The following is a 14,677-nucleotide window of genomic DNA, read 5'->3' on the forward strand; positions in this document are numbered from 1 at the left end:
ACCACTGCCTGGTGGCGAGTTGACTCCGGTGGTGGGGGAGGAAGCCGGTCAGACCTGACAGGCCCAAACGTGTTGTGAGGGTCTGGTGGGAACGTCTGACGGAGTCCCCTGTGAGCTTCTATTCCCAGTCTCAGTTTGTTTTCTATGTCCTACATGATTTGGATTCACTGTATAACCGTTGGATCATAAAAAAAAATGGCACATGTTATTCCTATCTTATCAGTCACATCCTGTAATATTGAGTAGCTGCTTAAGGGGCTTATTCACTGACTATAAACAATGTACTAGTTACAGTAGCACCACAAATTGCTTATTTTTAAAGGTATATTGGACAAGATTATCTTATTTGCAACAATCTGTAATTTTACAGAATATTTGAAAAGCACTATTTTTTGTTGTTTTTTTGTTGTTCAGCAATTGTGCTTTGCAAAGATGTTGGAAATATGTTAATACATCTACTTTCTCCTTGAAATTAATAAAGTCATACTGAACTAACCTGATTTTTAATTGTCAATTTTTTTTCAGTAATTTGTTTATTTGTGTTATATAACAATATTAATTTTAGGTCAACACATTGTTAATAAGGGATGAACTAGAAAGATTCTTGGTGACGAGGCAAATATTTGGTATTCAGTCAGTGTGGCAGGAAACATTTTATCAAGAGCTGTCTGTATCTTCTGCAGCAGTTTTAGGACTCACACAGGTCTGATATTACAATCTGCAACATTGAGTTTCAGGTTTAATGTAGCACTTTCATGTAAATTGCATCCTCAGCGGATCATTTGTTAATTTTTTTCTGTTATTGCAACTATTAATATTTTAATATTAATAATTAATACTTTCCAGTCATTTTTAAAAATTGGGCAACTGAACAGTTCAATTCTGACTGTATTTTTGTACTATCCTGAATTTTTTCAGACTTTTCAATGCGTAGGAGGGCTGCTGCCTGTTGAGCCGACAGGTTTCAGCTCCGCTCTCAGTGTTGCTAGAGGTTGGGAGAGAAACAAGCAACCAGCTCTATGAAAACAAGCCCAAAAATGCCCAACTGACGGCCATAAACACAAACAAATCAGTAAAGGGACAAAAATGTGTTTTATAACTTTATTCCTCGGTTACAACAGTGTCAACAGTTTAAATGAATATTGATGCTTTTAAAAGCTGTGGGGCCTGATGTTAAAACCTGCAAGCTTTCAATGGTACCGTCTTGAAATCAAACATGCTCTTTCTGAAGTCATTTCCATAAATGAACAAACTGTTAGTTTTTGAATGTTGAGTGTAGAACGGAAAAGAACAGCTAATTCTCCGTCTGCAGGGATGCACAACATCTTGAAAATGATTTAAACAGCCAACCTACAAATCTTGAGAAAATGGTGTACATAAAGGAACTGCTTTGGCACACAGCAGGAATGGAGGAGAAGAAAAAGCAAACAATAGATGGTCCATTTTAAAAACATGCACGTCAGTTACAGTAGCATCTGCTTTTCAGGAATCAGTCACAACTCCAGGCACTAATGCTTCTCTATCATGGCATTGCTGTGGTAGATAAAAGCTTCAGGTCTTTGGGAATAATCCTTTGTTCTCAGAGTCATTTTATTAATCAAACTTGAGTGTGGGATTGTGAGCATATAATCCCCTCTAAAACATTACTGTATGTGTTTGACTTACTGGGGTGATGAGTGCATTTCAAACAAATGGCAGGCCTGCTTGGGTTAGTTTCAGTAAATGCGTGTATGACAATGGAGTGGGAGAGCAGGTGGTGCCGTCCTTTCAGCCGGTACGTAAGATGATGTGAACTCCAGAGTCGGTAAAAACAGGCCCACTCATGTCTCCTACTTTGAGAGCGAAGGAAGCGTCTTCAAAAGGCTTCTGCATTTGACCTGAATCATACAGAAGGCGCATTCAGCAAAGAATTGAATTTTTCACGTCAAAAACAAAGTTAGAATCATTCAGTTATTGACAATTGCACTGTAAATCCTGTAAGTATTTCTTTTGGATGCCATTCAGGGTTTACCTCTTCCAAACACACCAAGGTCGCCACCATTTTTTGCTGAGCTGCAGTCGCTAAACTGGGAGGCTAAGCTTTCAAACTTCTCCTCTCCTGACTTGATCTGTTCGATGTACTCTGCATGGAAAAACAAAGACAACATGACAACGCAATTAACAATATCTTTGAAAATGAAATTTATGTAACTATGTACACAGAGTGATACAATACTTCAAATGCACATTTCTGTAAAAATGGATGATTACAGCTTACGGCTACTAAAAACCAAGTTTATTTTTTGACACAATTAGAATTATATTAATTTTTTAACGTTTCCTGGAAGATGGTTGCTCCTGGTTTGGGCTGTGAAAACTTCATGCTGGATCTCAAGCAACATAGATTATGAGCCTCTCATCTCCTCTTTCCCATGATGCTTAGGCTGTAACATGACTTTAACACATGTTAAAAAAGAAAGTAAAGAATCTTTACTTTTGAAATCAGTTACTGAAATATATCAATGACATCTTAACCTCCTGAGCTGCACCTGATAGCAGCTCATCCTTTACAGAGCGGCATCCTGCTACAGCTCATCTGATCATCTCTACTTACTCTGAATGAGGTCCAAAGCCTCATCTTTAGATCGTGTGATATTTTGTTCTCGCCAGGAAGATGGTCGACGTGACTGATTGTGTTTCACCAACAGATGAGAGCAGCGAACCTGCAAGAGGGAAAGAAAACACATGAACCCTACGCTCAAAGATCATTAATAATTCATCCAAAGGACCTAAGTCTGTCATGATAACAAATTTTGTAGATGATAAATTGTTCCAGAAATTATTGCAGTAACCAATAGCATTTGTTTTGGGACTATTTTCATCTATTATGCCATAAATAATGGCATAATAATGCAAGTTTACATTCTCAAAAATGAGTTAACTTTATCTTTGTTAACAACTCAACACTGGAACTGGAAGAGTAGACTCAGGTTGTAACACAGGCATATTTATCTTAACTGATAGTGATACATTATATATATTATTTTTGGTAATGGTGTACAGTTCTTGTCATTAGTTGCCCTATGAAATTGATTAAATTGCAACAATCATTATTTCAGCTCAACCTTTTCTGGCTCTCCACGTCCATCTCCTACTGGACGTTCCCACTGGCTGGCATTGGTGATGTGATTAAAGTAATACACTTTTCCTGCAAGAGCAAACATACAGACGTCCAAATTACATGTTTTTGGAAAATAGACAACAGACACAAAACACTGATTATGTCACATAATTTTGTCAATTTTTAACTTCAAATTAAGTGACAGTAAATGAGGCTTTGGAATGATTTGGAAACAAAACAACAACAAAAAGAAAGAAACGCATAAATACAGTTTGCCAGTACCCGTGTTTAAAGCTCACGCTCTCTGCACCATGTTGGTCGCAGCAGCATCAGCGCCATAACTGATCAGTATGATAAGACCCCTGTAGCTTTAGAGTTAAAAAAAAACAATTTTTTTTTTAACTCTAAGAGGAGAAAAACCCCAGTCAGACTAGACATAAATATGTGACTTTGCTGATTTAGATCAAAGTAGATGTGTTTCAGCATAACCACCTGGCATTAATTTCCTCTACCAGTGTTCAGATTTCAGCTCTCTGCCTTATTGCAAGGAAAGGTTGTCATGCAATACCTGTAAATAATGGGAACCAGCAGGAAATCAATCAGAACTATTTTGGTTTGCTCTGTGCTTTGATCATTTACATTTCAAAAGATTCAACTTGCCCAAACAAGTTTCAAACCTTAAAATTTGAAACTAACAAATAATTTAAAATCTAAATCATAGAAATTAAAAGAAGTCTGGTTACATTTTTAGAACATGACAGACGCATTAAAGCACTTTAACTACGATATATATTTTTTTACACATTTAACAACTGATTTACATGAGGCACTTTGGCTTTATTCGCTACAAAACTCTTTAACAGCCTTATTAACAAATTAAATGGGTAAAGGAGAAGAAATAGAGAATAAATAATACATAATTTTAATAAGGGCAGTCAGAGAGCAAGGAAGAGAAAATAACCCAAATAATTGTTATAGGTGTCAAGCTATACGAAATCGCATGTTTGTACAAAAAAACTGTTGCTTTAAATAATGTTTTTTAAACTATAAAAAACATTATTCAGTCTTGTGTACTTTGCTTCAACAATTCAAAAAAAAAAAAATATTCAAAAATACTTTATTGATCCCTAAGGGAAATTAAATGTTGTTGTAAATACCGTATATTGCAACATGAAATTTTAGCATGTACGATAACTACTAAGTAATGAATATCCCTTATTTTAAAGTCAACAGTGTAGCCACATCTAACATTGCTTCATGAAGGCCAGTACTTAATTTGATTGTTTGTTAAATAAGTTTGAAGTTCAGGGGTCATTTAGAAAAAAAATAGACATTTACTCCTCTTTAACTCAGTTTGGCATTTGTTAAATCAGTTAAAACAAGATTCTCTTAAAAGGCTAGGCCAAGACAACTGTTTATTTAATTTTAGATTTGACTCTTAGATACTTTTATGTTTATTAAAACTCTGGGTCTCGCGCTATTTTAACGCAAATTTATACAACGGGGTGACGTCATGCGTGGCCCTGCAGCAGCAAACCTGAATGAATTAGCTCCTCGTGTAACGACACAATCACTAAAGTCGAACCCTATCTGGAAAAAAACGCATTAATGGCTTCTTATTCTACATCAAGTCTTTCACCCAATCATTCTGTAATAATAAGGTTTCCCTAGTTTCCTTCTTTATTGTACCACGATGCACATGCAGCTAGCTAGCGAACCAAACCTACTTACAATACAATTTTATAAAACTCTGTGGCTTATTTATCCTGTTTCAGATTGGGGTTCATTACCTGAACTACGACTCATTCTCTTCTCCCATCCGGACGGTAAATTTTCTTCGTCTCCCATATTTGTTGTAGTAGCAACGTTTTCAAATTTCAATTCACTGTTGCAGCGAAGCAAGGAAGGAGTTACAGCGCAGGACACGACAGTTAATAGCTTGTTTTCGATACAAGTTGTTTTCAGTTCTTGTCCCGCCCTACGATGGCCTTCCTTCTCTCCCATTGGATTCCGTTTGTTGTGAATCAACATTCTACTTGATTTGATTGGTCTAGAAATTGAACCTGCTTTACGGCAAAGCGAACTAGAGCGTTGCAGAACATACCAGCGAGGGAGAACTATTTCTCAACCTGCTCTTTCAATGTATGTTAAGTGTTTAAATTAGGTAAATTAATGTTTACTTAAGTAAAAATCTTCGTGATTATAGAGGCTGTTTATTCGTATGCTTACTTATTTATACAATAATAATTTAACGACGGTATTTTTTTAGCATGTTAGCTAACTCACACGGTTACTGTGTTGAATTTAGGGATTTACAGACGAAACTGCTTCATGTTTTGACCCATTGTTTAATCAAGTTCAGCTATGCCAAACGCTGGCCTAACTACGTTCCCCTTATTTTTGTGACAGACGGTGAAAATGATCGAGGTGGTTTGCAACGATCGTCTTGGAAAGAAAGTCCGAGTCAAATGCAAGTATCCTTGTGTGACAGTATGTGAAAAGCAGTAGGTTGATAAGAAAAACAACAACAAGTTATTAGTTATTCAGTTTCTTAGTGAAACCTATTTAGATATGATTTCAAAGGACATCCGTTTTCCTTTCATGGTCCTGTCTCAATATTTTGGTTTTATGAAGGCCAAATATTTCTGTAGTGTCATCAAATTAGTCAATCTTTTAAGAGAAATGCATCATCAAATTAATCCAGTGCGGTCCAGTTTGATCATTTCAATAATACATTGCAGTAATATTTGGTTCCTAGTCCTAATTGTTAATTTTATATCAAAAGAAACCCAACCGATTGTGTTGAGTCTCTAATTTTGCAATAATCTATCGTCCTGAACAAACGTGTGGTAATAGTGGAAAAGAATAGCTGTTTTTCATCAAGAAGAAAATTGCAGCTTAGAAAGCGACCATCTGTCAGAGAACACAGAGCCACTTTTAGAAGAATGCAGTTAAATGTAGATATGCTGAACCAACAGCACTAAAATGGAATAAAAAAGCAAGTAGATATTAATTCTGCTTCAGCTTCATTTGTACTTATTGAGAGCCAGTGTTAAAAACAGAAAATACTGAGATCCAGCAGGACAAACATAAGCCCACTATCTGAACGTGAAGTTTAAAAAATGAGCCTCATTTAAATCATTGACCTTTTGTTTTCTTTCAAGATCATCAATTCCTAATGTTCATTTTTGTTGGACGGTTGAAAATAGTCTAACCAGGATTTCAGCCTCTGTAGATGACATTTTTGTTGTCTCACAGAAGCAGTAGTTGTTTTTGTGCTATCACACTGCTCCTTAACCTCCATGTTCAGCTCAGAGGATACCATCGGAGATCTGAAGAAGCTCATTGCAGCTCAGACAGGAACACGATATGACAAGATCGTTTTGAAAAAATGGTACATTGCTCATTTGAAATACTCTCACATTCACTGCTGTTCATATCTGCAAAATGTCCTTACATTTATTTCTGCTTGTTTTAAAGGTATACCATATTTAAGGACCATGTGACTCTAGGAGACTGTATCCTTTAAGCGCTCCTCTTGCACTGTCTATAGCTGATCAATGAAATTGCACCAAGTTACTGGTAATCACAAAGGAATGTTTCTGTTTTTTGGTTTGTTGTGTTTCCTGTTGGCTTCAGCTTGTTTTGACTGTATTTTGTGCCCAGGAGCAAAAATGGGTTGAGCTCAAAAACTATTTTGCAGAGTTATGACAGACAGATTGCATGAGGGACAAAAGGGACTTAACCAGATGCCAATATCTTGTTGACAGAAAATGCAGCAGGTCTTCAAGAGGGTGGTGGTTTGTAGGACCTGTCAGGTCTGTTTTGACAGCAAAAATGAACTACTTCAAATGTGTTCAAATATTTGATAACCACAGTTTGTTAAATTAAACTTACTAATGAGGGTTTCCGCCAGTAAGTCTGGCTGTTCAACAAGCTTTACTCCCCCCCCCCACTTGTTGCTTGTTTCTATAAAAAAACAACAACATTAAAACCAATCAGTGATAACTGTAATTTACTGAGATGTGACTGCAGAGAGAGCCATCATGCATGAATGCAGAAAGAAGTGGCCAGCCTATCATCATGACTCAGAGCACACCAAGGACTCATGCAGCAGATCAAAAAGAATCCATTTAAAGCACTCTAAGGCTCACTTGACTTAATGAAGGTCTGTATTCATCATTCAACAATAAAATCAAGAGAGGCTGGGCTAAAATGGCCTCCATGGGAACATTCCAAGTCCAAAACCGCTGCTCGAGTCCAAATGATGGTTTTGAAGTAGCCTTTTCAAAGTCTGGTGCTAATTCCAACTCAGTTTCTGTGAGATAACGTTTAACATCTTGGGCATGCTTGATTAAAACCATGCTGCAAGAATAACCCAAAATTCCTTCACAGGGATGTAAAAAAACAAAACAAATAAACTGCCTTATATCCAATGGCAGGTCAGTTTTGAGGGCAACTAGCTCTTTGTTTTTCAGGTTCATTTGAATTGCATTTTTCCCCTTATTAAGTAAAACAAGCTGTGAAAACTACACCTTGTGTGTAATCAGGTTGTTTCATTTGAACCTGTTTGATAATATGAAGCCTGCTTTGGCCAAAATAGAAGAAATCTATACGGCATTTTGTTTGTTGATGGTTATTTTATACTTGTGCCAATAAAGTCAGACTGTTGTACTTAACTGCTGCTCCTGCAGATGAAATCCACGATGGAATGAACCTGGAGTTGTACTACCAGTAGATGAGGAGGACCACAAGTCAGAGATGCTCAGACACAACTTCATACACACACAGCTGTGTGCAGCTGAAAGGGGGTGCCATCCACCAGACAAAAACACATTGCTGTCATATAAGTCTCAGCATAATGGGAAAGTTATGTTCTGATCAAAATCAGTTTCTTTTGATATTCTGTAAATAAATGCAGTGTGTTCACAAGACAAGTTGCAGGTGATTGTTGCAGTTTTGAAAAATTTATCTTTAGACGCAACCATTTGGATGATTGTTTTGTGATGCACTGTTTGGTTTTGATGTTAGCAATCTCTGTGTTAAACATTTGAAAAAACACAACTAATTGATACGTGATCTAGTAGTTTTAAAGTGAGAACAAAAAAAGGATGAATCTGTGGAGTGTTTCTGCATTTTTCTGGACATGTAATTGAGTTTCTCTTCTTTATCAATCCATTATCTAAAAGTTTAAAATGATCAAACAGGTATAATTCTGGTTCTTATCTAGATGTCTTTTGTTTTCTATATAAAGAAGTATGTTTTTTTCCAAAACATTGGTCATTCTTTTTTTTTTTTTTAAGTAAATCTTCTGAGTAAAATGCTCGCTCTTTTAAAAACAAGTCATTTTCAGTGACTTATTTTTCTTTAAAAGTATCTAATTTGTCGAGTTCAGGTCTTCAACCAGGCGCTGTGGGTCTGAAACTGGCTCTGAGTCCAAACAACTGACAGGCCTATATCTAAGGGAGAGCCCAGACACCCTAAGGGGAAAAATTCATTTCAGCCTCTTGTATCTGTGCCCTCTTTTTTCTGACCCAAAGCTCATGACCATAGATGAAGGATTGACCGGTAAATTGAGAGCCTCGCTTCTTGGCTCAGCTCTTTCTTCACCACAACAGACCAGCACATCACCCGCTTCACTGCAGACGCTGCACCAATTTGCCTGTCGATCTCCTGCTTCATTTTTCCTTCATTCCTGAGATACTTAAACTCCTCCACTTGGGGCAGGACATCCTCCCCAACCCAGAGAAGGCACTCTATTCTTTTCTGGCTTATTTATTTATGCATTTATTTATATAGCTATGATTTTATATTTTATTTATTGTAATGATACAAGAAAGAACCTTGAATATATGCATGTCATTCAACATATTCTCTTTGTTTTGGTTTTCTCATCCAGACACAGACACGCACACAAATAATACACATGCACAGTAAAATTTAGGCAATAACGTTAGCTGACTAACTTTGAAATAGGCTAATATGTTGATTTGTAACAATAACACTGTCACAGTACTCATTGATTGGCACACCCACCCACATTTATGAGGTAAAAAATAAAGGTACTTATATGTAAGAGTTATTGTTGTGTAAAATATCATTCAGGGGTGACACTTAGGATTCAGTGTGTATGGTTCTCAAAAAATGTGTTTCTGACAGTCACAGTTGGTAAAAAAAAAAAAAACAAAGATTCCCATTAATGCCTTAAGAAATAAATGCAAGTCACTTTAGACCCACTTACAGAAGAACGGGGTGGTAATTTAAAAATGCTATTTCTTAAAATGTATATTAAAATTTTAATTGCATGAAATCAGTAAGATGTTTTACTTGCTCTAGTGGTCTTTATCTGAAGTGACAGGAAAGTTGGTAATGAGAGGAAGGGGTAAGACATGCAGCAAAGATCACCAGGCCAGGAATTGAACCTGTGACAGCTGCGTTGTGCTTCACCCCTGTGCCACCGCAGCACCCCACAGTTACATGTTTTTTTTTAGGAATACCTGGAATATGAAACTATGAAAAGTTTTAATTACAAAGATATTGCAAAAAAAAAAAGACTTTACCAGGTCAGAAAAGACATTAGAGGGTTAAGAGGATCCTCCTGACCCACAGTTCAAAATAGGTCAAGCAGATTAGAGCCACTTTCTAAATGTGACTGATGTGTGTCTTAACTTCTGGAAAAATACTTACTGTCTTTATAAAACCTATCAAAAATAATTTTAATTTATTTGTTTACGAGTATTCTCATAAGTAAAATCTCAGATTTTTACATCTATGAGTTGGAAACAGGACAAATTTATTGACTTACATTTATGTATTTAGATATCTATGCATGTATTTTTAATTTTTAGTCTTACCCCATTCATAAGTCCTTGTGTTTCCATAGCAACTAAAACAAACAAGAACCTGACAGGTTGTTTGACATCATCATCATGTCAATAGCTTGCTTGATGCAAAACAGCAAATGATAAAAAACATTTAAAAAGATAAAAATGATGAGAAAAACATAATGTTTACCATGTCTATGGTACAGGCACCCTTTGCTGAAAATCAGTATGGAAACCCAATTTGGCTCACCTGTTGAAAATCACAAATAAGGATCACTTGTGATGAACTGCCTCCATACATGACATGAATTAACCAATGAATGGTCATATTGGTGCTTTAAAAGCCACCTGTTAGTCCATCTTCACGTGTGACAATGGTAAAGACAAAGGAGCTGTCTGAGGACACCAGAAATGCTATTATTTGCAAGCACAAGACTTCCAAAGGGTATAAAGCTATCTCCAAAGACCTTAATATCCCTGTTTCAACGGTGCGTAATGTTCAGAAGTTTTCCAGGCATGGAACAATCAAGAACCTCCGTGGACTTGGGGGGAAGAGAAAAATTGATGACAGAAGTCTTCAATGGTTGGTGCAAATGGTGAAAAAAACACCATGTCAAACATCTAAAGACCAACCTGGAGCTGTCTGGTGTGATTGTTTCAACAAGTACCACACGCCGCACACTAAACAAAGTGGGGCTTTATGGGCACAGGCCAAGGAAGACCCTATTGCTGAAAAAAGACATATAAAAAGAACGCTTGAACTTTGCAAAAGAGAACCTGGACAAACCTCAAGCCTTCTGGGACAACGTTTTATGGACAGATGAAACAAAAGTGGAGCTTTTCGGTAATTCACAGTATGTCTGGTTTTTTCTTTAAAAAAATGAACACCATACCAACAGGCAAGCATAAGAGGATCCAAAATGCTGTGGGGCTGCTTTGCGGCATCTGGTATTGGAGGCCTTGACCTTATCACAGGCATCATGAAATTCTAGAACAAAATGTCTTGCCCATTGTAAGGAAACTTGGTTTGAGGCGAAGATCCTGGGTCCTCCAGCAAGATAATGACCCAAAGCACACCTCCAAAAGCACACAGGCATAGTTGAAAGGGAAAAAATGGGACTGTTTTAAAATGGCCAGCAATGAGTCCTGATCTCAATCCAATTGAAAATCTACCATTGGAGAAAGGAACCCTGCAAATATACAAGAACTTGAGCATATTGCAAAAGAAATGTGGGAGAAAATGCCACCCGAGAAGGGTAAGAAGCTTATAGATATAAGAAATGTTTGGAGGCTGTCATTGCTGCCAAAGGCTGCGCATCCAAATATTAAGGAGGGGTGTCAATAATAGTGCACATGCTGGTTTTCTGTTTTGTCCTTTGGAATTAAAATATTTATGTTGAAATGGCAGTTGTCTTTGTTAAATTACTTTGGATCTCAAATTGAAAGATCCTGCTGATAAAAGTTTTGAACATTTCCATTTATTTCTGAAGATGTTCACTCAGCTATGCAAAACATTAAGGAGCACCAATAATGGTGAGCAGGACTGTAGCATTATGAACCTGAAGGTTTGTGGCTCAGTATCTGGACTTTTTTTGCAGAGATGCCATTGTTTAAAATGTTTTTCTTTACAGCAATGCACCATCCAGAAGATATTTTCCCCCAGATGAAGTCTTTGCAGCTCAGAATGAGGCTAGAAAATTTCTGAAGAAATTTAAACAGGACCTGCCAAAATGTGCTTGTTGTTTGGAACCCAGCGTTCTGATGGCAAAAATTAGCATCAATGTTAAAGTAAGCTACAATGACCAGTGATTCTTGAGAATAGGGACAAAATGGGTTTTAATTTTCCCATATTTTTTTTTAATTATTTCTCAACCTTATGTATGCAAATATGACAAATAATGTTTAGAAAATATGAAGATGCTAAGGTACAGGCTCCCAGTAGCGAATTTTTTAAAAAAAATTACATTTTTAATTGACCTGACCCAAAACTTTGTCATCACCATCTGACAAAAATAAATCTAAAATGATTTTTAAAATACCCCATTAGTGATATTTTTACTCAATTTACAGACAAATGCTTCTCAAGAAATAAAATAAATATTATTTAAAACAAAAAACAAGAAAAAGTCCATCTGATGGAGTTGACAGTTCATGACGGAGTTGACACAGAACTGAAGGTGGTGACAAACTAGTGAGTAAAATGAAAAACTTGGTACATGTGAAGTAATGCAATTCATGTAAAATACATTAAAATGAATTAGTTGCACAATTAAGTGAGATTTGACAACAATTTCACTGAAAGAGTCAGAAAAACTCTGACGGAGTTGACATCTGACGGAGTTGACGAAATGCCAAACTACCTCAATTTATATGATGTTATTCTGAAGGAGGCCATATTGTAGCTCGTCAGGTCCATGAAATCTTTACATTATACCAAAATTAAGCTTTTATTTCGCAAAATTTCATCAAAGTTTTGTAAATTGTCAGTTATGGAGTTGACACATCATGGTTGTGACAAACAACTTAGGAATAAAACAGAAGAAAAAACTAAAGAATAACTTAAGCTAACCGGAGCTAACTAGCCCTCCTAGCAAAGGAAGAGAAAAGACGACGTCATGGGGTCCTCAGAAGTTCTGGTGCCCCCCAATAATGCCTGATTTTTTTACATTCTTTTCATTTCTGACGGTGTTGACAAAAACTAAGGACAAATTTCAACGGAGTTGGAAAATATCTAAAAATTATTTTTAATTAAATTTATCGATACTTTTATAATTATTTATATGACTACTTATACTTAATTGTCATAATATATAATTTTAGTATTTCTTTAATTGTTTTAAACTATAAGAATGTATTGAGTTCTGCTCCTGGACAAGGGCTTTTACAGGCATCATCCACCGACTACAATGTTTAAAATAAAAAAATATTCAGCAAAAAAAAGAAAAATATACATTGTTGTGCTCACATGACCCAGGTTAGTTTAGTTAGATATTTGAAAAAAATATATTTTGTGTATATTTTATTCAAATTTCATGCTTTATCCATAGGACCTGTTTTGTCCCTATTCTCAAGAATCACTGGTACTCAATAACTTGGGGAGAGTCACAAGCCTGTTGGATAACATAGGCTTACACCATTCAGTATGTTAAAATTAGCGTTGTTAAGAGAGGAAAAATTCTTGAACTTTAAAAAACCTTTTGACTCGTTAAATCCTCTCTTATGCCCGGGTTCAGAAAAATGCTGTGCGCAAAGACTGAGATCACGCAGAGATAACAACGTCACAATAATCAGCATTTATTCAAGACAGATGCATACTATCACCAGAAAAGCACATCACATAACATCAGAGACCTCAGAGCACAAACACATGAATTTACCTGAGAGAGAAAAAGACAAAAGATGGAAACGACAAACAAAAAGCAAAGACGTCTTTGGAGAAGTTGCAAGCGCAAAATCTGATTCGTTACTTCTGTGTAGAAAGTTTTATCCTCTTGTATTTAATTTATTCAAATAAGGCGTACCTGTGCTCATCCAACCAGGAGCTATCTCTGACCCTCTCTCAAGCCAGAAACCCCTGCCGTGTTTACGGCCTTTCACAAATGCGTGTGAAAAGCTGGAACTTCTCCTGTATTGTTTTCCCACACAGACAAAAGGCAGTTCAAACGATCCTAGCAAACCATCTGCTGGAACTACAGATAAAATAAAGGTCAATAGGCCAGTTTACATTACTAATTTCAAAACCACAATTAGCGCATTTGAATCAAGACATGTTAAGTTTTAAAACTAGCTTATTTTAAATTTATTTTCTCAACAGCGTATAAGCTAAAACTAGCCAAAATGGTAATGTTAGCCTAAATACTACCAGAAAAAAATGCTCATCTCTTAGCAACAGATTAACAACAAATATTATTATTATTTATTATTATTATTATTTATTAGCAAAGACGTCTTTGGACGTCTTTGCTTTTCTTTCTTTCCTTCTTTTCCACGTCTGTCGGGTAAATGAATGTATGTCTCCGTTGTTCTGCAGTTTCTGTTGTAATTTTATGCATTGTCTTATATTGGATTAAACTCTGTTTATATCCAATATATTCTGTGACGTCAACACCCATTGTTGTTTTCCTTGTGGCCACACGCGGCCCGCCGAGAGGACCTGGGATCCAGAGGAAGAGAGAGCCAAACTTCTTCCAAAGTTAATTAATTCAGAGAATATTCTTCCTTAACAATAAACAGATGCAGACCTTTGCTGAACTGGAGGCTGAGAAAGCCAACAGTCTCTTCGTATGGCTCTGCCTTCACCACACCTCTTCCCTCCATTACTGGTTCTGTGTTGATGACAGTGCTGTAGAGTTTAAACTCTGGGGTCACAATGAACCAAAAGAAAACTGACCCTAATGGAGCCATGGAGAAAGAAGGAGACCATCTGTAAATAACCCCAAATTAAGCTCCTTATTGGTTGTATCCCCTTTTTAGCACTCATTACCTGTATTTCATTTTATTTTGTATGATATATGGTTGACTTCCGGTTTTTTATTTGATGCCTTTATTTTCTTCTGCTGTTTACATTATAGAACGGTAGCTTAACGACAGAAAAAAAGGAATACAAGTTGAAACAACTTTGTTAAAATATGTTATTAGCGGTCCCTTTGATAGAGGTACAAAGTATGTTTATTTTGTAAGTAAGAATATTTCTATTATTGATTTGTTGAAATTGTGAATGTGTTTGTTTATTGTATCTGGATACTGGTATAGT

The 14,677-nt window shown here is 36.3% G+C and overlaps 2 protein-coding genes across 3 annotated transcripts; one reads left to right on the plus strand and one right to left on the minus strand.

Moving 5' to 3' along the window:
- Window positions 1-1,087: 1,087 nt before the first annotated feature.
- On the minus strand, window positions 1,088-5,146 carry pin1 (peptidylprolyl cis/trans isomerase, NIMA-interacting 1). The gene is made up of 5 exons (XM_014974131.2): window positions 4,891-5,146; window positions 3,105-3,187; window positions 2,594-2,702; window positions 2,012-2,122; window positions 1,088-1,877 (listed from the first exon to the last, which is right to left on the minus strand). The coding sequence occupies exons 1-5, from the start codon at window positions 5,129-5,131 to the stop codon at window positions 1,768-1,770; spliced, it is 654 nt and encodes a 217-aa protein (XP_014829617.2). The 5' UTR covers window positions 5,132-5,146; the 3' UTR covers window positions 1,088-1,767.
- On the plus strand, window positions 5,140-8,037 carry ubl5 (ubiquitin like protein 5). Of its 2 annotated transcripts, none has more exons than XM_014974141.2 (5): window positions 5,140-5,264; window positions 5,510-5,574; window positions 6,411-6,494; window positions 6,581-6,618; window positions 7,795-8,037. In XM_014974141.2, exons 2-5 carry the CDS (start codon window positions 5,519-5,521, stop codon window positions 7,836-7,838), a joined length of 222 nt encoding a protein of 73 aa, XP_014829627.1. In that variant the 5' UTR covers window positions 5,140-5,264; window positions 5,510-5,518; the 3' UTR covers window positions 7,839-8,037. The 2 variants fall into 2 exon arrangements, with proteins under 2 accessions (XP_014829627.1, XP_014829635.1); XM_014974149.2 differs by having other exon boundaries at window positions 5,142-5,242.
- The last annotated feature ends 6,640 nt before the right edge of the window (window positions 8,038-14,677 follow it).

This window comes from Poecilia mexicana, unplaced genomic scaffold (genome assembly GCF_051168715.1).
Source record: "Poecilia mexicana isolate PSO_F unplaced genomic scaffold, ASM5116871v1 scaffold_2, whole genome shotgun sequence".
Lineage (NCBI taxonomy): Eukaryota > Metazoa > Chordata > Actinopteri > Cyprinodontiformes > Poeciliidae > Poecilia > Poecilia mexicana.